Source organism: Neoarius graeffei, chromosome 19 (genome assembly GCF_027579695.1).
Source record: "Neoarius graeffei isolate fNeoGra1 chromosome 19, fNeoGra1.pri, whole genome shotgun sequence".
In the NCBI taxonomy this organism is placed as follows: domain Eukaryota; kingdom Metazoa; phylum Chordata; class Actinopteri; order Siluriformes; family Ariidae; genus Neoarius; species Neoarius graeffei.
The window spans coordinates 26,281,534-26,308,554 of record NC_083587.1 but is presented as its reverse complement, the minus strand read 5'-3'; the positions used below and the strand labels follow the sequence as shown (position 1 = coordinate 26,308,554).

The 27,021-nt window shown below is 46.4% G+C and overlaps 1 protein-coding gene across 1 annotated transcript in view; it reads right to left on the bottom strand.

The window, feature by feature from the left end:
- LOC132867590 (contactin-associated protein-like 2) overlaps positions 1-27,021 on the bottom strand; it is a 230,874-nt gene that overhangs the window by 17,730 nt on the left and 186,123 nt on the right. Inside the window, exons 17-19 of the mRNA XM_060900576.1 lie at positions 22,710-22,928; positions 420-656; positions 62-295 (exon numbers count right to left, since the gene is read on the bottom strand). Coding sequence (XP_060756559.1) covers positions 62-295; positions 420-656; positions 22,710-22,928 — 690 coding nt within the window. The remainder of the gene's footprint in view (positions 1-61; positions 296-419; positions 657-22,709; positions 22,929-27,021) is intronic.

Sequence of the window (27,021 nt, the reverse complement as noted above, 5' to 3'; positions counted from 1 at the left end):
TGGTGTAAATGCGTCCAGTTTTTTGTGCTTGCATATATCTGATCAGTCAGCAAGATCATACCGTTTCGTCGCAATACTACAGCCATGTAGTCATGGCTCCTCGAGCTGATGTACAGGAGGATGCTGGGAGTACTGGAAGTGCTGAAGCTGAAAGTCACAACCTCTCGGGTCAGGTTTAAGTCTGTGGACAGTGCCTGGCTCAAATCCTTTCCATCCATGTTGGACACTGAAGAACTCATTTCCGGGACCAAGTTGTAATGGACCAGTGTTCCAGCCTCGAAGAAAGCTCCCACATCTGCAACACAAACACACAGCTTCCTCTGTAAGACAGCAATGCAAAGAGCTGAAAGGGAAACATGATGGCAAGCACTGTTTAAGGAAAGTCGCCATTGTTTTTAAAATAAAAGCCTCTTGAGCACCTTTAGTGCAGAAGGCTCCATCATAAGCCGTGTTGCTGCAGTCACATGAGTAGCCATTGTATTTCTCCACACACGTCCCTCCATTGCGGCAGTACATCCCGAAACTGGTGCAGTGACCCGAACATCCGGGTTTAACTCCAGGAGTGACCTTTGCTCTTTCTTCCAAATCGAGGGTCATGCCGTTCATCCTGAGGGAGCGGATACATCCGAGGAAGCCTCTCTGTCCTCCTGCTGCACCTGTAGTATTAACAGACCAAAAAAAAAACTTTTTCATTGTTGTAGATCCAAGAGAAATGACACTCAGACAACATTAAGATGTCACCTGTTGCTGAAAATAATTGAGTCAAATGCCAAATTAGACTACTGTATAAAACTTCCAATAATGCAGCTCAGCCACTGCGACGAGTCTGCTACCAGAGGCACAGACTCCTTTCATAGAGCGCCATTTCTTTTGTCCTAATTGAATGGCTGATCTTTTATTGGTCTTAAATTTATAGACTTTTGGGATGGCATTCATGTGTCCAATTGAAATATTTAAATTTGACCTTATAGTCTTGAGTCTTGCAAATAAATGTAAATTGATCAGTACAAATAATTTCCAAGTAAACTTGGTCATATCCAGCTATTAAAATACAGCCTTTCATTCGTTCATTTTCTAAGATGCCTATCTATTCAGGTCATGGGTGAGTTGGAGCCAATCAAAGGTGACATTGGGCTAGAGGCGGGGTCCACCCTGGACAGGTCACCAGGTTATTGTCGGGGAATTTAGAGTAGTCAGTTTACCTAATGTATGTGGTTTTGGACTGTGAAACCAAAAACACCTATACACCTGGAAGAAACTGACATAGACACAGGGAGAAGATGCAAACTCCACACAGAAAGGCCCCAGTTTGAACCCAGAACCTTCTTGTTGTGAGGGGACAATGATGACCTCTTCACTGCCATGTTGCCAATTTAAAGCCACTTCAGTGATATAATAATAGCACAATGGCCTCATGCTCTGCTATTCTCTTTTGCACATGCAAGCACACACTTATGCCAGGATCAATCTGCACAAACGCAACCCTATTTTTACCTGATTTTGTGGTGGCCAACAAATTTCCAGTGTTGGGCCAGAATATGAACATCAGGAACGACAAACAGCCCTTGTACTGTGACATAATCAAAGAACAGCTACATGGTATCTGAGATGCCCCACAACACCCTGACAAAAAGTCAGAATTCTTGTAATTTCTCATCTACTTTGACAATATCTATGACATGTTCCTCAATAGCCATGATCGACAAGTTCTTGACCCTCCTTCCCAACAACATGCAAGCACATGACCGAGGCTTGGTCAGGGTCAAACTTGGAATGTTTCCAGTCTCCTGATCAAGGCATGGCAAGACTTTATGACAGTAATAACATGGTGACCATTGTGAAAGACAGAAATATAACATAGTCTGATCCTGGCATCACCGAATAAACATCATTATTCTATCCATATTCACTGGATATGAGCAATTGCGCACTCTGATTGGCTACTCTACTACTTGGATATCAGCTCATATACTGTGAGTAGAGAAAAACAAAATGGCGGTGCATGTTGCTGAACCCACTGAGAACGAAATAAAAACTCTACTTGAATACAAAATCCCCCAAAATAAAGAAAACAACAAAATATGGAATAAAAGTATTTATGGTAAGAATGTATTTTTTTTATTTTTGAAGAATTATTATTACAGCATTTTTCACAAATTACTACTGTCATTTCGCCGGTTTGTTTACATTCAAAGTGGAAATGATTTTGTCGGATGTTTTGTATAAAGTTTTTATCTATCGGATTTGCAAAAAATAAAAATAAAAATGCCATGTTTCCCAAAATCCAGTGAATGTGATATAATAAAACAGTTATTCCAATCAATCTCATCCTTAATGGCGAACACCTCCCATCCACTGCAGGAGACAGTAGCAGCACTGGGCAGCTCCTTCAGTGACCGGCTCCTCCATCCGTGGTGTGTTAAGGAGAGATACAGCAGCTCCTTCCTCCTTACTGCTGTGAGACTGTACAACCGGCACCTCACCAAGCACAGCATCAGACATTCCTCACAATAATGAACAATACTGTCCAGATCACTTCTACATCCATAGAAACCCCTCTGAACATATACTGTATGCACTGACTATCAGCATCAGTACTTTACAGCAAACTGCTAGCTACACATGGTTAAAATGGCTCTTGTGCAATATACCGACTTACTTGGCAATACTATCTGGGTAATACTGGTAATAATACCTGTGCAATACTTACACGTGCAATACCACTTTTGTAATACACTTATGTTAACTATATATCTGCAAACCAGTTAATTTATGCAAATGTGTTAATTTTTTTCATCTTTAAATTTGTAGCTTATTTCTTTTATACATACATATATACAACCCCGATTCCAAAAAAGTTGGGACAAAGTACAAATTGTAAATAAAAACAGAATGCAATGATGTGGAAGTTTCAAAATTCCATATTTTATTCAGAATAGAACATAGATGGCATATCAAATTTTTAAACTGAGAAAATGTATCATTTAAAGAGAAAAAATAGGTGATTTTAAATTTCATGACAACACATCTCAAAAAAGTTGGGACAAGGCCATGTTTACCACTGTGAGACATCCCCTTTTCTCTTTACAACAGTCTGTAAATGTCTGGGGACTGAGGAGACAAGTTGCTCAAGTTTAGGGATAGGAATGTTAACCCATTCTTGTCTAATGTAGGATTCTAGTTGCTCAACTGTCTTGGGTCTTTTTTGTCATATCTTCCGTTTTATGATGCACCAAATGTTTTTTATGGGTGAAAGCTCTGGACTGCAGGCTGGCCAGTTCAGTACCCGGACCCTTCTTCTACGCAGCCATGATGCTGAAATTGATGCAGTATGTGGTTTGGCATTGTCATGTTGGAAAATGCAAGGTCTTCCCTGAAAGAGACGTCGTCTGGATGGGAGCATATGTTGCTCTAGAACCTGGATATACCTTTCAGCATTGATGGTGTCTTTCCAGATGTGTAAGCTGCCCATGCCACACACACTAATGCAACCCTATACCATCAGAGATGCAAGCTTCTGAACTGAGCGCTGATAACAACTTGGGTCGTCCTTCTCCTCTTTAGTCCGAATGACACGGCGTCCCTGATTTCCATAAAGAAGTTCAAATTTTGATTCGTCTGACCACAGAACAGTTTTCCACTTTGCCACAGTCCATTTTAAATGAGCCTTGGCCCAGAGAAGACATCTGCGCTTCTGGATCATGTTTAGATACAGCTTCTTCTATGAACTATAGAGCTGGCAACGGCGGATGGCACGGTGAATTGTGTTCACAGATAATGTTCTCTGGAAATATTCCTGAGCCCATTTTGTGATTTCCAATACAGAAGCATGCCTGTATGTGATGCAGTGCTGTCTAAGGGCCCGAAGATCACGGGCACCCAGTATGGTTTTCCGGCCTTGAGCCTTACGCACAGAGGTTCTTCCAGATTCTCTGAATCTTTTGATGATATTATGCACTGTAGATGATGATATGTTCAAACTCTTTGCAGTTTTACACTGTCGAACTCCTTTCTGATATTGCTCCACTATTTGTTGACGCAGAATTTGGGGGATTGGTGATCCTCTTCCCATCTTTACTTCTGAGAGCCGCTGCCACTCCAAGATGCTCTTTTTATACCCGGTCATGTTAATGACCTATTGCCAATTGACCTAATGAGTTGCAATTTGGTCCTCCAGCTGTTCCTTTTTTGTACCTTTAATTTTCCCAGCCTCTTATTGCCCCTGTCCCAACTTTTTTGAGATGTGTTGCTGTCATGAAATTTCAAATGAGCCAATATCTGGCATGAAATTTCAAAATGTCTCTGTGGCAGTGGGGGCGTGGTCAAGCGTCGGTCTGTGACCGGAGGGCGGAGTCAGGGAAGGTAAGTGGCAGAATCACTACACCTGATGTGAATTAACCTGTGTTTGTGTGTCTTCCCAGGAGCCGTGCCCTATTTAAGGAAGAGAGCGAGAGCAGAGCGGGCTCTCTCCCGACCCGAACACGTGTGTGTGTGGCGTGTGTGTATATGTATAGTGAAGGCTGAAAAGCTGTAATAAACGTGTTTGTGAACTCAGTTCTGGCCTGCCATCCTTCTGTGCTCCACCCACCCATCCGAGTTGCTACAGTGGTGCTAAAACCCAGGACAGAGCGCAGGAGAAAACAGACCCATGGAGTCCTCCCCTTTCGTCGAGCTGGTCCACGCCTTCGCCACGGCCCAGCAAAGCCAGCACCAGGCATTAGTCACCCTCTGGAGGGAACCGGAACAGCGGTTCGAGGCCCTGATGCTGGCTCAGGAGGAGGAGCGACAGGCGTTCCGGCACCTCCTCACGTCGGCAGGGTCCACCGCTGCGGGGTCCACCGCTGCAGGACTGACCCCCTTAACCCTGACGAAGATGGGCCCGCAGGATGACCCCGAGGCCTTCCTCACGCTCTTTGAACAGGTTGCAGAGACCTCGGGTGGCCGAAGGAACAGCGCGCGGCGCGCCTCCTCCCCCTGCTAACGGGAGAGGCGCAGCTGGCCGTGCTACAGCTCCCCGCTGACCGCCGGCTGGCCTTCGCGGACCTTCGCTGGGCCGTCCTCCAGCGTGTGGGACGCACCCCCGAGCAACAACGGCAGTGCTTCCGCGCTTTGCGCTTGGAGGAAGTCGGCCGGCCATTCGCGTTTGGCCAGCAACTCCGGGATGCCTGCGGGCAGTGGTTAAGGGCCGACAACCGTGACGCCGAGGGGATCCTCGACCAGGTGGCGCTGGAGCAGTTCATCGCGCGTCTACCAGCCAGGGCTGCAGAGTGGGTCCAGTGCCACCGCCCGGCGTCGCTGGATCAGGCAATTGAGCTGGCGGAGGACCATTTGGCGGCTGTCCCGACGGCAGGACAGCAAACAACCTCTTCTCCCCTCTCCTCTCTCTCTCCCCCTCCTCCTGTGTCTCATCCTCGCCCCATTCCCCCACCGCGGAGGCGGGGGCCGGCCCCACCCCAGCCGGCCCGCCACACCCGCAGTGCCCTCCCGTTTCTCCCGTCTGTGTCTGTCTCTCCCCCCCCCTCAGGTGAGTGAGCCCCAGAGCACCAGTGCAGAGAGGAAGCCCGGGCCGGTTTGCTGGTGCTGCGGGGAGACGGGCCACCTCCAACAGCAGTGCTTGGTAATGGAGGTGGGCGCGGTGGTTCGGATCCCGACATACCAGGAACCACCCTTGATCGGGCCGGAGCATATCACATACCGGTGAGTATCCAAGGGGATACGTATCAGGCATTGGTGGATTCGGGTTGTAATCAGACCTCAATCCACCAAAACCTGGTGCAAGACAAGGCATTGGGGGAGCACAATTGGTGAAGGTGTTGTGTGTGCACGGGGATGTTCACAGCTACCCTTTAGTGTCAGTCCACATTCTTTTTCGAGGGGAAAAATTTATAGTGAAGGCGGCGGTTAATCCTCGCCTTACCCACTCAATAATTTTGGGGATCGGCCGGGATTTGGGGAATTAATGAGGCACCTAGTAACGAGTGGGTCCTGCCATAGTTTAACAGGGGGAGGTCCTGGTGTCGCATTGGCAGGAGCAGCTGTCACAGAGCCGTCTACGTCAGCTCCGCATCAGAGTGAGGAGCCTCTGGCTCCTCCTCTCTCTATTGGGGAATCCCTGGCAGATTTCCCGTTAGAGCAGTTGCGAGATGAGACTCTGCGGCATGCGTTTGACCAAGTGAGAGTAATCGATGGTCAAACGCTCCAGCCAAATGCCGCCCCGTCCTTCCCCTACTTTGCGATTATGAAGGATAGATTATACCGAGTGACGCAGGACACTCACACTAAAGAGCAAGTCACATACACAAAAGGAACTGTATGGGTTGTTGGGTATTAAGCCAATCCGCACCAGCGTTTATCACCCACAAATGGACGGTTTAGTTGAATGGTTCAATCGCACCCTCAAAAATATAATTAAAAAATTCGTGAGGACACACGTAATTGGGATAAGTGGCTCAAACCCTTGTTGTTTTCAGTGCAAGAGGTCCCACAAGCCTCCATGGGGTTCTCCCCGTTTGAATTGTTATACGGGCGTAAGCCGCGTGGCATTCTAGATGTGCTGCGGGAAAATTGGGAGGAGGGACCTTCACAAAGTAAAAATGAAATCCAATACATTATTGACCTGTGCGCAAAACTCCACACACTCGCCCACCTAACCCAGGAGAATTTGCGGCAGGCCCAAGAACGACAAACCCGCCTGTACAACGAGGGTACATGCCTCAGGGAGTTCGCACCGGGAGATAAAGTACTCGTACTGTTGCCCACATCGAGCTCTAAATTAATCACCAAGTGGCAAGGACCCTTTGAGGTCACACGGCGAGTCGGGGACGTCGACTATGAGGTGAGGCAAACGGACAGGGGTGGGGCGTTACAGGTGTACCACCTCAATCTGTTAAAATGTTGGAGCGAGGAGGTCCTCGTGGCGCTGGTGTCGGTGGTTCCTGAGAAGGCGGAGCTGGGGCCGGAGGTTCAAAAGGGAAAATTGGCATCACCCACCACTCCGGTCCCCTGTAGAGCCCACCTCTCACCGACCCAGCTCATGGAGGTCGCCCGGTTGCAAACAGAATTTTCTGACGTGTTCTCGCCCCTGCCCAGCCACACCCATCTCATAGAACACCACATTGAGACGCCCCCGGGGGTGGTAGTGCATAGCTGCCCTTACAGACTGCCCGAACACAAGAAAAAGGTGGTTCAGGAAGAACTTGAGACCATGCTCGAAATGGGCATTGTCGAGGAGTCCCACAGTGACTGGAGCAGTCCGGTGGTCTTGGTACCCAAGGCTGACGGGTCGGTCCGGTTCTGTGTAGACTATAGAAAAGTCAACACGGTGTCTAAATTCGACGCGCACCCAATGCCTCGTATTGATGAGTTGCTCGATCGACTAGGCACGGCTCGCTTTTACTCGACACTGGATTTAACAAAGGGTTATTGGCAGATCCCCTTGACTCCATTATCCTGAGAAAAAATGGCCTTTTCCACACCGTTCGGCTTACACCTGTTTGTCACACTTCCTTTTGGGCTGTTTGGGGCGCCCGATATGTTTCAGCGGCTGATGGATAGGGTCCTTCACCCCCATGCCACCTATGCGGCCACCTATCTCGACGATATTATTATCTATAGTAATGACTGGCCGAGGCACCTCCAACATCTGAGGGCCATCCTTAGGTCGCTGAGGTGGGTGGGCCTCACAGCCAACCCGAAGAAGTGTGTGATTGGGTGGGTGGAAGTATGGTATCTGGGCTTCCACTTGGGCAACGGGCAGGTGCATCCCCAAATTAACAAGACAGCGGCAATTGCGGCCTGCCCGAGGCCCGAGACCAAAAAGGGGGTGAGACAGTTCCTGGGGCTGGCTGGCTATTATCGTAGGTTTATACCTAATTATTCAGACGTCACCAGCCCGCTGACTGATCTCACGAAAAAGGGGGCACCAGATCCGGTCCAGTGGACGGAGCAATGCCAGCAGGCTTTTTCTGAGGTAAAGGCTGCACTGTGTGGGGGGCCACTGTTACACTCCCCTGACTTTTCTCTCCCTTTTATATTGCAGACAGATGTGTCAGACAGAGGGCTGGGGGCTGTTTTGTCCCAGGAGGTGGAGGGGGAGGATCGCCCAGTGCTGTATATAAGTCGAAAGCTGTCAGTGCGTGAGGGGCGCTACAGCACCATAGAGAAGGAGTGCCTGGCCATCAAGTGGGTGGTCCTCGCCCTCTGTTACTACCTGCTGGGACGCCCTTTCACCCTCTGTTTGGACCACGCGCCCCTCCAGTGGCTCCACCACATGAAGGATGCCAACGCGCGGATCACCCGTTGGTATCTGGCACTCCAACCCTTTAACTTCAAGGTGGTCCACAGGCCGGGGGCGCAGATGGTCGTGGCGGATTTCCTCTCCCGTCGGGGGGGAGTCGGCTGCAGGCCGGACAACTGCCCGGCCTGAGTCGGGCGGTGGGGGTATGTGGCAGTGGGGGCGTGGTCAAGCGTCGGTCTGTGACCGGAGGGCGGAGTCAGGGAAGGTAAGTGGCAGAATCACTACACCTGATGTGAATTAACCTGTGTTTGTGTGTCTTCCCGGGAGCCGCGCCCTATTTAAGGAAGAGAGCGAGAGCAGAGCAGGCTCTCTCCCGACCCGAACACGTGTGTGTGTGGTGTGTGTGTATATGTATAGTGAAGGCTGAAAAGCTGTAATAAACGTGTTTGTGAACTCAGTTCTGACCTGCCGTCCTTCTGTGCTCCACCCACCCATCTGAGTTGCTACAGTCTCATCTCATCTCATCTCATTATCTCTAGCCGCTTTATCCTTCTACAGGGTCGCAGGCAAGCTGGAGCCTATTCCAGCTGACTACGGCCGAAAAGGGGGGTACACCCTGGACAAGTCACCAGGTCATCACAGGGCTGACACACAGACAACCATTCACACTCACATTCACACCTACGGTCAATTTAGAGTCACCACTAACCTGCATGTCTTTGGACTGTGGGGGAAACCGGAGCACCCGGAGGAAACCCACGCGGACACGGGGAGAACATGCAAACTCCGCACAGAAAGGCCCTCGCCGGCCACGGGGCTCGAACCCAGACCTTCTTGCTGTGAGGTGACAGCGCTAACCACTACACCACCATGCCGCCCCTGCTACAGTCTCACTTTCGACATTTGATATGTTCTATTGTGAATACAATATCAGTTTTTGAGATTTGTAAATTATTGTATTCCGTTTTTATTTACAATTTGTACTTTGTCCCAACTTTTTTGGAATCGGGGTTGTATATATACTTTTTTGTATACTTAGTACTTTTGCACTACTCCTTCACTGCCTTATGTTTTTCCCTTTATATTTTTTGCTGCTGTAACAATGTAAATTTCCCCTTGTGGGACAGTAAAAGTCTATCTTATCTTATCTTATATATGGCTTATAGCTGTCAAATGCATAAGGGAGGCGGATGTATGTGCAGAAGTATTTATCTTAATAAAGTGTATACGGTATATACACAACGTGCATAAAACACACACAAAAGCAAACAGTCCAAATTGGCAGGCAAGGTCATAAACAAGAAAACAGGCAAAGGGTCGATCGAGGTGCAAACAGTATGTCGGAGGCAAAATGAGAACGAGAATCAGGAACAAGAATCGAGTAACCAGGAAACACAAACACGGGAAGAGAGGCTCGGTAATGCGCACTGAACATAGCATACTACTTCGCACTGCATTAGCATCAGTACAGTCTTTAAATAGCCAAAACACATAGTACTCTAATTGAGTTCAGATGCACCTTGTTCACAGCGCGCGTGGTGGAGCTCAATCGGCGCGTGCACAGCCCAAGGCGCACCTTCAGGTGCACGCGCCACAACGTGCAGGACTGACAATAGCCAACTTAGCACTATGTGCCTTGTTGCCTATCAGCTCATGTACGATTCGAGTTCGTGGATTAACTGTTAAATGTTGCCACACTGAATTCAATATCATTTTAAAAAAATCTACGGTAAAAGTATAAAGTCAGAAGCTTGGACTTCAAGTCCGAATTAATGAAGTTAAATCTTTAATAAGGGAATATCTGCTATAGCTGATGATTTTCACCTCTGAAGGACTTCATCTGCAGCATTTTGATGTGCAGTATTACCTGACTAAAAACCACCTCTGGGTCCAACAGTGATGAATATTGGGAGGCTCTAATTACAATATTTCTAGACTCTCAGGGTTCATACTTATTTGAAATACTTTATTTTGCAGCACGAATGCTTTCAATGTACTGTAAGGTTTGAAAGTTGAGCTTAAAATGAGACACTAGGGATAATAAAGATGCATACTCCTTAATGATTTTCCACTTGATCTAATGCCAATGTTTTAATAATACAGTAATAAAACTTTACAATTAAATTAGTTGTTACTTCTTAATTTGGGGCAGCACGGTGGTGTAGTGGTTAGCACTGTCACCTCACAGCAAGAAAGTTCTGGGTTTGAGCCCAGTGGTCAATGGGGGCCTTTCTGTGTGGAGTTTGCATATTCTCCCCGTGTCTGTGTGGGTTTCCTCCGGGTGCTCCGGTTTCCCCCAAAGGCATGCAGGTTAGGCTAATTGGTGGCTCTAAATTGACCGTAGGTGTGAATGCGAGTGTGAATGGTTGTTTGTCTTGATGTGGCAGCCCTGTGATGATCTGGCGACTACGGATAAAGGATAAGCGGTTACGGATAATGGATAAGCGGTTACGGATAATGGATGGATGGATAGTTCTTAATTCACAGAGTTAATGAATGCTTCTAGGTGCATATAATTTTATAGTAATACATTTTCAACAGGGCGGCACGGTGGTGTAGTGGTTAGCGCTGTCACCTCACAGCAAGAAGGTCTGGGTTCGAGCCCCGTGGACGGCGAGGGCCTTTCTGTGCGGAGTTTGCATGTTCTCCCCGTGTCCGCGTGGGTTTCCTCCAGGTGCTCCGGTTTCCCCCACAGTCCAAAGACATGCAGGTTAGGTTAACTGGTGACTCTAAATTGACCGTAGGTGTGAATGGTTGTCTGTGTCTACGGTATGTGTCAGCCCTGTGATGACCTGGCGACTTGTCCAGGGTATACCCCGCCTTTCGCCAGTAGTCAGCTGGGATGGGATCCGGCTTGCCTGTGACCCTGTAGAACAGGATAAAGCAGCTAGAGATAATGAGATGAGACATTTTCAGCATTAAAGCAACGACAACATCCTTTAAAATATTCATTGCAGCTTTATAAAGTTTCCTTGCTGCCCCTGGCTGCATTTTGCTCTTAAATTAAAATCAGGGTTGAAAGTAGCAGGGTTGAGATTTGCATTTAATGAACAAATACAGGGGTGCTTGAAAGTTTGTGAACCCTTTAGGATTTTCTATAGTTCTGCATAAATATGATCTGAAACATCATCAGATTTTCACACGTCTTAAAAGTAGATAAAGAGAACCCAGTTAAACAAATGAGACAAAAATATTATACTTGGTCATTTATTTATTGAGGAAAATGATCCAGTATTACATATCTGTGAGTGGCAAAAGTATGTGAACCTTTCCTTTCAGTATCTGGTCTGACCCCCTTGTGCAGCAATAACTGCAACTAAATGTTTCCGGTAACTGTTGATCAGTCCTGCACACCGGCTTGAAGGAATTTTAGCTCATTCCTCTATACAGAACAGCTTCAACTCTGGGATGTTGGTGGGTTTCCTCACATGAACTGCTCGCTTCATGTCCTTCCACAGCATTTCGATTGGATTAAGGTCAGGACTTTGACTTGGCCATTCCAAAACATTAACTTTATTCTTTTTTAACCATTCTTTGGTAGAACGACTTGTGTTCTTAGGGCCGTTGTCTTGCTGCATGACCCACCTTCTCTTGAGATTCAGTTCATGGACAGATGTCCTGACACTTTCCTTTAGAATTCGCTGGTATAATTCAGAATTCATTGTTCTGTCAATGATGGCAAGCCGTCCTGGCCCAGATGCACCAAAACAGGCCCAAACCATGATACTACCACCACCATGTTTCAGAGATGGGATAAGGTTCTTATGCTGGAATGCAGTGTTTTCCTTTCTCCAAACACTTCTCATTTAAACCAAAAAGTTCTATTTTGGTCTCATCCGTCCACAAAACATTTTTTCCAATAGCCTTCTGGCTTGTCCACGTGATCTTTAGCAAACTGCAGACAAGCAGCAATGTTCTTTTTGGAGAGCAGTGGCTTTCTCCTTGCAACCTTGCCATGCACATGTTTAATGTTCTCCTGATGGTGGGCTCATGAACATTAACAATAGCCAATGTGAGAGAGGTCTTCAGTTGCTTAGAAGTTACCCTGGGGTCCTTTTGTTACCTCGTCGACTATTACACGTCTTGCTCTTGGAGTGATCTTTGTTGGTCGACCACTCCTGGAGAGGGTAACAATGGTCTTGAATTTCCTCCATTTATACACAATCTGTCTGAATGTGGATTGGTGGAGCCCAAACTCTTTAGAGATGGTTTGGTAACCTTTTCCAGCCTGATGAGCATCAACAACGCTTTTTCTGAGGTTCTCAGAAACCTCTTTTGTTTGTGCCATGATACATGTCCACAAACGTGTTGTGAAGATCAGACCTTGATAGATCCCTGTTCTTTAAATAAAACAGGGTGCCCACTCACACCTGATTGTCATCCCATTGACTGAAAACAACTGACTCCAATTTCACCTTCAAATTAACTGCTAATCCTAGAGGTTCACATACTTTTGCCACTCAAAAATATGTAATACTGGATCATTTTCCTCAATAAATAAATGACCAAGTATAATGTTTTTGTCTTATTTGTTTAACTGGGTTCTCTTTATCTACTTTTAGGACTTGTATGAAAATCTGATGATGTTTTAGGTCATATTTATGCAGAAATATAGAAAATTCTAAAGGCTTCACAAACTTTCAAGCACCACTGTATATAAAATGTGGTTAACTAACATTCATGCTAATGGCATGAGGACACTAAGGACACTTTATTATTTACTTAAAATGTGTTTCTTTTCTTTACACAATTTACTTTCAATGTGGAATTTAGGAACAGAGTCATGCTATCAAGACAATGTACTTTTCTTCTCATGATCTTCAGGAAACTTGCAGCTGTTGATGAACATGTTTCTTTGGGAATATTGGAAATTAATTCATGTTCTGTACAGTTTTGTCATGACTTGAACATGAGATGTTAAATGGATTCACAAATGAACGCCAATGTAATACGAGCCTCTTTCATACTGAAGGTGCAATTGATTTCATTAATTCTTTTAATCTGAAATATGCACCTAAATTTTTGTAAAGGACGCTTAGCATTTTTTTACATACATATTTGGAAATGTGGGACAAAACTGGGATCCTAATCATGGAGTCAGCTACATATAAATGGAGAACAAGTATAAAATGTAGCACTCAGCAGTCAAAAATAAATAAATATATACATATATATAAAATCACATCAGTAAAATTCCAAAAATACTCCAGCACTGATTTCTGACTGACCTCCTGGGTTAAAATGATTTCTAAAGCTCATGACAGAGAGAGTAGCATGGTTAATGATGGCACTGATATGCAGCTTGTCAGGTCGGAGACCTCCGAGGTGCACACCCCAAGTTTACTTCTGAACTTTGTCATATATCCCTGATTTCACACACCAGCTTTGAGTTCATGTAGTAATTAGTTCCTTGTTAAAATCCCTTCATTTTGTGCATGCCTTCGTCATGCTAATTCCATGTCATGTTTTGTGTGGTTCATATTCATCTTTCATCTCCCTCATCCAAAAATTTCCCATGCAGGGGTTGGCCAAAGATGGCTCATGTGACATAAAATAGTTCCACCATTGATTAGGCAATGTATCTCGTGATGTCAAAAAAAAAAAAAGGATATGGTGCAAGTCTCATCTCATCTCATTATCTCTAGCCGCTTTATCCTTCTACAGGGTCGCAGGCAAGCTGGAGCCTATCCCAGCTGACTACGGGCGAAAGGCGGGGTACACCCTGGACAAGTCGCCAGGTCATCACAGGGCTGACACATAGACACAGACAACCATTCACACTCACATTCACACCTACGGTCAATTTAGAGTCACCAGTTAACCTAACCTGCATGTCTTTGGACTGTGGGGGAAACCGGAGCACCCGGAGGAAACCCACGCGGACACGGGGAGAACATGCAAACTCCACACAGAAAGGCCCTCGCCGACCCCGGGGCTCGAACCCAGGACCTTCTTGCTGTGAGGCGACAGCGCTAACCACTACACCACCGTGCCGCCCTGGTGCAAGTCAGTCATGGTTTATCTTGGCTATACCATGATGTCACTGATGTCACAATTTAATGCTATACAGTCGAATCGAGTCACAGCTGTGGCTCCGTGAGCATTTCTGTGTGTGTAGATCTACATATGATCATGCCTAACGAGGCAGACGATAGCATGGTACATTGCACATGCACAGGTCAAAGGTCACAACGATGCAAACAACAAACATGGCTGCCTCCAGTGAGTTTAGGCCGAGATTCAATCTTCACACTTTTAGTTTGGAATTTTTTGATGAGGGATATTGAGTCTTGCATGAGTCATGTACGACAAGATTGACTGAAATAACTGTTTTATTCGATACACATTCACTGGATTTTGAGAAACAAAGCATTTTTATTTTTATGTTTTGCATATTCAGTAAATAAAAACTTTCTACAAAACGTCCGACAAAATCATTTCCACTTAGAATGTAAACAGAACGGTGAAATGAAAGTAGCAATTTGTGAAAAATGCTATTATAATAATAATTCTTGAAAAATAAAACAGATACATTCTTATATATATATATATATATATATATATATATATATATATATATATATATATATATATATATTGTCTCGTCTTCGTCCATTTATCCGGGGCCAGGTCGCGGAGGCAGCAGTCTGAGCATGGAAGCCCAAACTTCCCTTTCCCCAGACACCTTGGCCAGCAACTCGGGAAGAACACTGAGGCATTCCCAGGCCATCCGAGAGACATAGTCCCTCCAGTGTGTCCTGGGTCTTCCCCAGGGCCTCCTCCCGGGGGGACATGCCTGGAACACCTCCCCAGGGAGGCGTCCAGGAGGCATCCGAAAGAGATGCCCGAGCCACCTCAGCTGATTCCTCTCGATGTGGAGGAGCAGCGGCTTTACTCCAAGCTCCTCCTGAGTGACTGTGCTTCTCACCCTATCTCTAAGGGAGCGCCCAGCCACCCTGCGAAGGAAACTCATTTCGGCCACTTGTAGCCGCAATCTTGTTCTTTCGGTCATTACCCAAAGCTCATGACCATAAGTGAGAGTCGGAACATAGATCGACCGGTAAATCAAGAGCTTCGCCTTTTGGCTCAGCTCCTTCTTCATCACAACGGACCGGTAAAGCGACCGCATCACTGCGGAGGCTGCACCAATCCGCCTGTCGATCTCACGCTCTATCCTTCCCTTAAAATCCTTAAGGCTGAAATTACGTCTTTGGTCACTGGTAAGCTGGATCCATTACAGTTTGCTTATCAAACTGGTAGAAGTGTAGATGACGCGAAACTTTTTATTTTAGATACAATACATAAACACCTGGAGAAGCCTGGCTCCCATGTTAGACTTTTATTTGCAGATTTTTCTTCTGCTTTTAATAAAATGCAGCCGCATATCTTGATTGAAAGACTAGCTCATGTTTTTCAATTACCAAATCAACTACTGTTGCTGCTTTTAAATTTTTTAACAGATAGAACACAGAGTCTCTTAGTAAATGGTCAACTGTCCCAAGCTATTACTTCAAATACTGGCTCGCCGCAAAGATGTGTACTCTCTCCTTTGTTATTTATTTTGTATACAGACAGCTGCAGGTCTTTCCAACAAGGAAGCTACTTGGTTAAGTTTTCAGATGACACTGCGTTGCATGCTATCATTGTTCCAAGGTCCGCATTCCAGTCATGGGCTAGCATTGACATCATTTGTGGAGTGGTGCAACAACAACTTTTTAGATCTAAATGTTGATAAAACAAAAGAGCTCATAATAGATTTTAGGAGGGCTAAGGCAGAGCCAAAGGCAAGTGTCATACATGGGGAGGATGTGGAAATCGTCGACACATACAAATACCTACTGGTAGGTACAATATTTGACAGTGAGCTGAAATTTCACATAAACACAGAGACAATTGTTAAAAAGGGACAACAGATAATTCATCTACTGAGAATGCTAAACTCTTTCAGGGTTTCTAAAACTATTTTGTGTAACTTTTATCAGTCTTTTATTGAAAGTCTTTTAACTTTTTCTTTTTTTATGTTGGTTCAACAGTATATCAGTCAAAGACAAGAACAGTTTCAGTAGCATTGTTAACACTTGCTCAAAGATTACTGGAATCCAACTAAACAGTCTGAGTGGTCTGTTTAGCAAACAGGCAGTCCATAAAGCCAGAAGTATTATCAGTCAGCCTGATCATGTCTTAGGTGGAGAGTTTTCCTTAATGCCCTCAGGGAGGCGCTATTATTCTGTCATGACAAAAACAAAGAGGTACTCTAATGCCGCTTTTCCACTACAAACGCGGCTGAGTCGGGCTGAGCCGTGCCGTGCTGAGTCGGGCTGAGCGGGGCTGTTGGAGTTGCATTTCGACTACAACCGCGCTGAACCGTGCTGGCTGGAAGTGGGTGGACACATTGGGTGGAGTTAGCGAAAGTGGGTGGACGTCAGGTGATGTCGTTAAGCAGCGCAAACAGTGACATCAGTGAGCTTTTAAGTGGTAGTCTCACGACCCGAATAGTAAACAATAAACATGGAGGACATGGAGTCGTTAGTGTTGCTGGTCTTGGTGCTGTGGCTTGTTGTCACCGACAACGCCAACAGATACTGGCAAGAGCGTATAGATGAGGTGAGGCGCATAAGGCTTCAGAAATTCTCGTAATTCTTCTCCTTCCGGGTTTGCGGTGTTTACAGATCCCAGCGCGCTCGCGGGGCGTGTGTGGGCATGTGAGGACACTCCTCCTCACCAATCAGTGCACAGGGGAGTGTCTGCTCACGCCCCCAACCTCACTCGGCTCGCTTTGGCTCGCTTCAGCCCCACTCCAAAACGGTGCGAGTTTTAGGGGCTAAGCAGGGCTGAAGCGAGCTGAGTCGTGCTGGTTTTTGGTAGTCGAAACGCGAGCCGTGTCGGGCTGAAGTGAGCTGAAGCGAGCTGAAGTGAGCTGAAAAAGGGTAGTGGAAAAGGGCCAAAACTCCTTTATCCCTGCAACCATTAGACTATTAAATAAGATGGTAGGTGTAGAGTACACCAGAGAGCACACCAGTGAGGACTGGTTTTACTAAGGGTTGTTTAGCACTGACAGGACAGGATGTGATGTTTGGCTGAATGTGTGTGTATTGGATGTATGTCTTACTTTCTTCCTATTTATTGTATTCTTATTTTTTTACTTTTTATTTATGCTATTTATTGTTTTGTTGATTGATGGAGACTAGGACTGACAAACTAAATTGCCCATTGATGGGACAAATAAAGTTTACTGAATCTGAATCTGAAGAACGATGGCTTTGGACTTGGAGGTGCTGATTCTCATCCTAGCCACTTCACACTCGACTGGAAACTGCCCCAGTGCATGCTGAAAGTCCTGGTTTGAAGAAGCCAACAGGACAACATCATCTGCAAAAAGCAGAGATGAAATCCTGTGGTTCCCAAACAGGATTCCTTCTGGCCCCTGGCTGTGCCTAGAAATTCTGTCCATAAAAATTATGAACAGAACCGGTGACAAAGGGCAGCCCTGCCGGAGTCCAACATGCACTGGGAACAGGTCTGACTTACTGCCAGCAATGTGAACCAGACTCCTGCTCCATTCGTATAGGGACCGGACAGCCCTTAGCAAAGAGCCCCAAACCTCATACTCCCAAAGCACCCCCCACAGAATACCATGAAAGACACAGTCGAATGCCTTCTCCAGATCCACAAAGCACATGTGGACTGGTTGGGCAAACTCCCATGAACCCTCGAGCACCCTATGAAGGGTATAGAGCTGGTCCAGTGTTCCACGACCAGGACGAAAACCGCATTGTTCCTCCTGGATCCGAGGTTTGACTATTGGCCGAATTCTCCTCTCCAGTACCCTGGAGTAAACCTTCCCGGGGAGGCTGAGAAGTGTGATTCCCCTATAATTGGAGCACACTCTCCGGTCCCCTTTCTTAAAAAGAGGGACCACCACCCCAGTCTGCTACTCCAGAGGCACTGTCCCCGACCACCACGCGATGTTGCAGAGGCGTGTCAGCCAAGACAGCCCCACAACATCCAGAGACTTGAAATGCTCAGGGCGGATCTCATCCACCCCTGGTGCCTTGCCACCGAGGAGCTTGTAAACCACCTCTGTGACTTCGGCTTGGGTAATGGACGAGTCCACCTCTGAGTCATCAGCCTCCACTTCCTCAATGGAAGATGTGACGGTGGGATTGAGGAGATCCTCAGAGTATTCCTTCCATCACCCAACAATGTCCCCAGTTGAGGTCAACAGCTCCCCACCCGCACTGTAAACAGTGTTGGCAGAGTACTGCTTCCCCCTCCTGAGGCAGCGGACGGTTTGCCAGAATTTCTTCGAGGCCGGCCAATAGTCCTCCTCCATGGCCTCACTGAACTCCTCCCAGTTCCGAGTTTTTGCCTTCGCAAGTGCCCAAGCTGCGGCATGCCTGGCCTGCCGATACCCATCAGCTGCCTCTGGAGTCCCGGAGGCCAACATGGCCCAATAGGACTCCTTCTTCAGCTTGACGGCATCCCTTACTTCCAGTGTTTGGGGATTGCTGCCACGACAGGCACCGGAGACCTTGCGGCCATAGCTCCGAACAGCCGCATCTACAATGGAGGTAGAGAACATGGTCCACTCAGACTCAATGTCCCCCGCCTCCCTCGGAAGCTGGGAGAAGCTCTCCCGGAGGTGGGAGTTAAAGACCTCCCCGACAGAGTGCTCGGCCAGACGTTCCCAGCAGACCCTCACCATACGTTTGGGCCTGCCAGGTCTTTCTGGCTTCCTCCTCCACCAGTAGGTCCAACTCACCACCAGGTGGTGATCAGTTGACAGCTCAGCCCCTCTCTTCACCCGAGTGTCCAAGACATAGGGCCGGAGATCAGATGAAATGACAACAAAGTCGATCATCGACCTCCGACCTAAGGTGTCCTGGTGCCACGTGCACTTCTGGACACCCCTATGCTCGAACATGGTGTTCGTTATGGACAAACCGTGACTAGCACAGAAGTCCAATAAGAAAACACCACTCAGGTTCAGATCAGGGACGCCGTTCCTCCCAATCACACCCCTCCAGGTGTCACTGTCATCGCCCACGTGAGCGTTGAAGTCCCCCAGTAGAACAATGGAGTCCCCAGTCTGAGCACCTCTCAGTACCTCTCCCAGGGACTCCAAGAAGGCCGGATACTCCATACTGCTATTCAGCCCGTAGGCACAAACAACAGCAAGAGCCCTCTCCCCGATCCGAAGGCGCAGAGAGGCAACCCTCTTGTTCACTGGGGTAAACTCCAACACATGGCGGCTGAGCTGGAGAACTATAAGCAAGCCCACACCAGCCCGCCGCCACTCACTGTGGGCGACTCCAGAGAAGTGGAGAGTCTAGCCCCTCTCGAGGAGCTGGGTTCCGGAGCCCAAGCTGTGCATGGAGGTGAGCCCGACTATCTCTAGCCGGTACCTCTCAACCTCCTGCACAAGCTCAGGCTCTCTCCCCCCCAGCAAAGTGACATTCCATGTCTCAACAGCTAGCCGCTGTGTTCGGGGATCAGGTCGTCGAGGCCCCTGCCTTCGACTGCCGCCCAATCCACACTGCACCAGCCCCCTACGGCTACCTCTGTGGGTGGTGAACCCACAGGAGGTCGGGCCCACGTCACTGCTTCGGGCTGAGCCCCGCCGGGCCCCGTGGGTAAAGGCCCGGCCACCAAGTGCTCGCATACGAGCCCCAACCCCGGGCCTGGCTCCAGGGTGGGCCCCCGGCTGCGCCATACTGAGCGATGTCACAGTCCTTGATCTATTATTATCCATAAGGGTTTTGGTGAACTGCTCTTGGTCTTGGTATATATATATATTTTTTTTCGGGGGGGTTCTTCTTCTTCTTTCGAAGTTTTGGCGGTTGGCTAACCAACTTAAAGGTGCATTACCGCCACCAGCTGGGCTGGAGTATGGAACAGTGGAACAGGAGATATTGGGGGAAAACAAACAAACAAGCAAAACAACAATATTCTTTTAGCTATTCCTGTTTCTTTTAAATACTTGATAACAGTTTTTGGGTTTTGTTTTCAAGTAGAGTTTTTATTTCATCCTCGGTTAGTTCAGCAACATGCGCCACTATTTTTTTTTCTCTACTCATGGTATGTGAGCTGATATCCTCATAGTAGAGTAACCAGAGTGTGCAATTGCTTATATCCAGTGAATGTGCAGAGAATAAAAATCAAATATACCATGCACTGAGAGGCACCGGTAATTATGGATTCTTTTCAGTGACTGGCATAGTACTATTTTCTTCAGAGCTGTGCCCCTGACAAAATAGTATGATGCCAGTCACCTCAGAGAATCTATAACTTCAGCCACAGCCTCTCAGTGCATGGTATATTAGATGACTGACTCATGTTTCTTGTTTGAGTTCCCTCGCTAAAGTTGCATTTTGAATTGAAAATTTGAAGGAGCTTGAAGGACAAAATGCTTTAACCATTTCATCACTGCATAACTTCATACACAGGGGTTTCCTGACTACAGAGAGACCAAAATAACAGTCTGCAGGAGTGAAAGGGTTAAGGCACAATTGTGTATAAATGAGACAGTGATACAGGATTGAATCAGTTAGGTTTCTTACTGTGTTTGTAACTGAAACAGTTATTTTGGGTTTGATGAATTTCACAGGAAAAGTTGTCAAGGTTAAAAAAAAAACCAAACAAATAAACAGGCCAGATGAAAAGCCAAAGCCTTTCATTTTCAAGGACCCTGTCAGATTTGTTCATACCCTCATGGTCATCATGGGGAATTTTTGAATAATTTACGATTTATTAATTTCACCTAATTTTTTTTTGGTATCTTGGGAAATCTTTTTGCTTCTTCTTCTTCTTCTTCTTCTTTTAAATTAATCACCCAGGTTTATTTTACAATATCAGTTGCTGATAACTGATTCAAAGGGCTCTATTGAGGTATTTCACCTGACGTCACAGGGTCACGTGACGCCCCGATGTCCGCCATTTTGGACGGCAAGCTAGCTAATGTCAACAACAGTAGCTGGTATGTTACTGTAGCAATGTTTACGTTCAGTCATTTGGATGACTGTTAAAACCTTTCAGTCTCAAGTTTTTCCTTTACTGGATTTACTAGTTTACTGAGCCAGCCGGCCCCGGAGCGCTAGCCAGCCAGCCGGCCCCGGAGCGCTAGCCAGCCAGCCGGCCCCGGAGCGCCAGCCAGCCGGCCCCGGAGCGCCAGCCAGCCAGCCAGCCGGCCCCGGAGCGCTAGCCAGCCAGCCGGCCCCGGAGCGCTAGCCAGCCGGCCCCCCAGCCAGCCAGCCCGCCCCGGAGCGCCAGCCGGCCCCGGAGCGCTAGCCAGCCGGCCCCGGAGCGCTAGCCAGCCGGCCCCGGAGCGCTAGCTAGCCCCGGAGCGCTAGCTAGCTAGCCAGCCGGCCCTGGAGCGCTAGCTAGCCCGCCAGCCCGCCCCGGAGCACTAGCTAGCCCGCCAGCCAGCCAGCCGGCCCCGGAGCGCTAGCCAGCCAGCCAGCCGGCCCCGGAGCGCTAGCCAGCCAGCCAGCCGGCCCCGGAGCGCTAGCCAGCCAGCCAGCCGGCCCCGGAGCGCTAGCCAGCCAGCCAGCCGGCCCCGGAGCGCTAGCCAGCCAGCCAGCCGGCCCCGGAGCGCTAGCCAGCCAGCCAGCCGGCTCCGGAGCGCTAGCCAGCCAGCCAGCCGGCCCCGGAGCGCTAGCCAGCCAGCCGGCTCCGAAGCGCTAGCCAGCCGGCCCCGGAGCGCTAGCTAGCCCCGGAGCGCTAGCTAGCCAGCCAGGCAGCCCGCCCCGGAGCGCGCTCAGTAAACTAGTAAATACAGTAAAGGAAAAACTTATAACGGGCCATGTCTCAACAGACTAAGAAGTTATTTCAATGACATTTAATAACATTTTGTTTATCCTGAGGACCGAAAGTAAATGAAAATGTGAACAAATCTTAGCTGTCAGTGAACAATCCTGGTGGAAGCAGGTAAACGTCGTTCTCCAAGCCTGCTAACCTCAATTTTTGCAAATACCTCTCCCTCTGCTCGCCCTGTAAATGCCCTACGTCGCTGGATAGTGAAGGTGTTTTCTGCATCTCGCTCCTTTTTCTTTTATGTTTTTCGTTTGTCGCCTTCCTCGCATTCAAACTGATTCAAGCCGTGCCGTCCAAAATGGCAGCGTCACATGACTTGGTCACGTGAGTGAAATACCTCTAAATCCGCTTGATATTGTATTTTTAAAAGACAATAGCTAATCGTGAGAGTCTGTGAGCTTGTGTAAGTGGAAGAGGGTAGATAGCTCTCCTGCGAGTGCATTATGCTACCTTGTGACGCAGCATGAAAACCAGTTTTAAAAAAAATGTGCTTGGCTGGGGAAAGATATGGTGGGTGACAAAATAAGGAAAAAATATCCCAGAGTGCTGAATATCATGTATGAATTATGTTCAGCTGTGTGTTTATAGCTCAAGTATGTGAGTGCAGAGTCTACATACTGATTTGCTGAGCTCCAGTTGTATATGTGTGTGAGCTGCTTACCCACATACAGCTGGCTGTAGAGCTCCAGGCGTGTGTGTCCCTGGGCAGGTGCAGCTCGAACCTGTCTGTATTGCTGATCCAGCTGAAGCACGGCCTCTTTGACATTTCTCTCGGCACTGATTCGATGCCACTGGTCATCGTTTAGCGGTGTTGGTGAGTGAACGTTCAACTCCACTGGCCCGTTCCCCACGTCGAAGGAGAATGTAATGACATTGGGTGCTGGAGAGAAACAACAATACACATACATACAGTACTGTGCAAAGAAATGCTGTACACCAAAAATGGCTTAAAAAATAATTAAATGAAATGTTTCAACATAAATACTATAAACAGTAAGCCATAATAAATGAAACAAAGTCAATATTTGGTGTGAGATGACCCTTTGCTTTAAAAAAAAAAAATAGCAGTCTCAGGTATAGTGAGTGCAGTTTTATGCGGAAATGAGCTGTAGGTTTTACTGAGCATCTTGCAGGACCAGCCACAGTTCTTCTGGACACTTTAACTGTCACACTCGCATCTTCATTTTGCACCAAACCCCTTCATTATATTTTCTTTATTAATCTGAAAAGTGCTCTTTTATGCTGCTCAGACACAAAGTTCTTTTTTTCTGTAACATTTAATTTTTTGCTGGAAAATGAATGTTTGGATTCTAAAATGTTTTTGTACTGACTCGATAATGTAGAAGTCCATCAATCCATCCATTATCTGTAGCCGCTTAGCCTGTGCAGGGTCGCGGGCAAGCTGGAGATCCCAGCTGACTATGGGCGAAAGGCGGGGTACACCCTGGCCAAGTTGCCATGTCATAGGGCTGACACACAAAGACAAACAACCATTCACACCTACGGTCAATTTAGAGCCACCAATTAGCTTAACCTGCATGTCTTTGGACTGTAGGGGAAAACGGAGCACCCGGAGGAAACCCACGCGGACACGGGGAGAACATGCAAACTCCACACAGAAAGGCCCTCGTTGGCCACTGGGCTTGAACCCAGAACCTTCTTGCTGTGAGGCGACAGTGCTAACTACTACACTAGTCTGCTGCCAATGTAGAAGTCATAAAATAGAAATCTATAACAAAGATTGTTTGAAAAAAATAGGGTGCCTAAGACTTGCACAGTACTGTATATTATTTATATTATAATATAATATGGTGATTGTCATTTCCTGCCCTGAAGGCTCGATCCTGGCACAGTGCAGTGGCCTCTTAAAAGCATCATAACACACTCAGATAAAAGTGCTATCTACCCTCTTCTGCATACATGAGCTCACAAACACACAATTGATTGGCTAGTGTCACTACAACTGACAGCTGAAAGAAAGTACTCTATCCCTCCCACCCAGAAAGCACGGCCAACTTCGTTTCCTTGGCTCCCGGTTACAGATAGCTGCGGGATCATCAACTTCTGATGACAGGCTGAATGCTTTTCTGCCACTCAGTAACAAGTTATAGGGTGCTTTTGGAGATCTGTGATGCATATACTAGTGCATCTCAAAAAAATTAGAATATTTTGAAGTTCAATATTTTCCATCAGTTATTTAAGAAAGTGAAAATGTTATATATTATAGACTCATTACACATAAACTAAAATGTTTCAAGCATTTTTCTATTTTAATTTTAATCAGTATGGCATGCAGTACAAAAACATAAAAAAAAACCATCTCAAAATATTAGAATATTTCATTTCGAGTTTGAGTAAAACAGTATGAACACAGTGTATCTCTCGGTGTAGTTCAGTACACACAACCACAATCATGGGGAAGACTGCTGACTTAACTGTTGTCCAGAAGATGATCACTGATGCCCTCCACAAGGAGGGTAAGCCACGAAAGGTCATTGCTGAAAAGGGTGGCTGGAAAAGGTGCACAAGCAACAGGGATAGACGCAGTCTTGAGAGGATTGTCAAGAAAAGTTGATTCAAGAACTTGGGAGAGCTTCACAAGGAGTGGACTGAGGCTGGTGTCAGTGTATCAAGACCCATCACGAACAGACATCTTCAAGAAAGGGGATACAACTTTCGCATTTCTAATATCAAGCTACTCCTGAGCCAGAGACAATGTCAGAAGTGTCTTATCTGGGCTAAGGAGAGAAAGAAATGGACTGTTGCTCAGTGGTCCAAAGTCCTCTTTTCAGATGAAAGTACATTTTGCATTTAATTTGGAAATCATGGTTCTAGAGTCTGGAGGAAGAGTGGAGAGGCACAGAATCTAAGGTGTTTGAAGCCCAGTGTGAAGTTTCCACAGTCTGTGATGATTTGGGGTGCCATGTCATCTGCTGGTGTTGGTCCACTGTATTTTATCAAGTCCAAAGTCAACACAGCCATCTACCAGGATATTTTAGAGCACTTCATGCTTCCATCTGCTGACGAGCTTTTTGGTGATGCTGATTTCCTTTTCCAGCAGGACTTAGCACCTACCCACAATGCCAAAACTACTACCAAATGGTTTGCTGACCATGATATTACTGTGTTTGATTGGCCAGCCAACTTGCTTGACCTGAACCCCATAGAGAATCTATGGGGTATTGTCAAGAGGAAGATGAGGAACAACCGATCCAAAAATACTGATATGCTGAAGGCCACTATCAAAGCAACCTGGGCTTAAATAACACCTCAGCAGTGCCACAGACTGATCACCTCCATGCCACACTGCATTGATACAGTAATTCATGGTAAAGGAGCCCCAACCAAGTATTGAGTGTATAAATGAATATACTTTTCAGAAGTTGGACATTTCTGTATTGTAAATCCTTTTTTTTGATTGATCTTAGGGAATATTCTAATAATTTGAGATACTGGATTTCTGATTTTCATGAGCTATAAGCCATAATCATCAAAATTAAAACAAAAAATGCTTTAAATATTTCACTTTACATGTAATGAATATAGAATATATTAAAGTTTACCTTTTTGAATTAAATTATGAAAAAAAAAACTATTTCATGGTATTCTAATTTTTTGAGATGCACTAGTATAATGAAACACATCAGTTGCTGCAACATTGAGCAAAGCAGGTGGCTGATATGACAGCAGTTCAGATCACAACCTGGTTCAGACTCATATCAGCCTCACACACTTTCACTGCTGTAACACTTTTTTTTTCCATTCTGAAAAAAGTGCTGCTTTATTTCATGCTCTGAGTGGATTTTGCTCACGGTTCAGGGCAGTAACTTTAGAAAAAAACTCAAATCAGGACGTTGGATTAGGAGTGAGAGCTGAAATCGATGAGCTGTAATAGAGAGCAGGAGAGCTCTTGAGAGGACACCCTACTTCTACTACTACTACTACTACTAATACTAATACTTCTACCACACACACACACACACCCCTGAAAACCTTCTGGTCTTTAATACACTCCTAAGCACAGGCCTTTAGGTGGTCTAGCTTCTTCCTCATATCTTACAATTTCAACAGCTGCAAATATCCAGCTTGGAAGAGAACATGGTGTGCGTGTGTGTACTGAAAATTGACCGATCGTATCCAGAGGCAAAAACACATACTTATGCACTTAAACACAAATTTATTTCATGATAGAATGCATGCCCAAGATTGAGTGTTTAACACACACATTTACATTTATCGCTGTGGTAAATGTTTTATCCGAAGTGACCTACACTGCCAGTAATAAAACAGGAGATTAGATGAATATATACATTTTTAATTATATCAGGTTTGTAGTACTCTAAGAGTACAAGCACTCTTGTAGTGCCCTAATTTTAAGGACTCGTGACTCGACTTGGACTTGAGCACTGATGACTTGGACTTGGACTCGGACTCGTGCATTAACTGCATTAGGACTCGGAAATTGGAGACGAAGACTCAGATTTTTTCTTATTTTTTGTAACATGCCATAATAATTTGGCAGAAAATACTTATATCTGCATTTATTGTGTACTAATTTCATGCAAGAGTGTCACACCTGCGTGGTTTGGCGTGTGCATCAGGTAGACTCTTGGGCGCACTCTGGACAGCGCTCACACCATAAACGACTCGCATCTGCACAGGATTAAGGCGCAATCAGCGCACCTACATAAAAATTGTGAAAACACACTTACTTTGCGAAGTATTGAGTTGCGTTGTTGACACATTACTGAGCCTTATTTCCTTGTTTGGTGTCCTGATCCCTGATTTCCTGTTTCTCGTCTTTGATTCTGCCAAGTTTATGACAGCCTGTTTGTGCCTCGCTCAACCTATTGCCTGTTTCACTGTTTTATGATTTTGCCTGCTGTTCTGGATTGTTTACCTGTCTTCATTTGTATTAATAAACACACCTTCTGCACTTACATCTGTCTCCCAACCATCTCTGACAGAATACT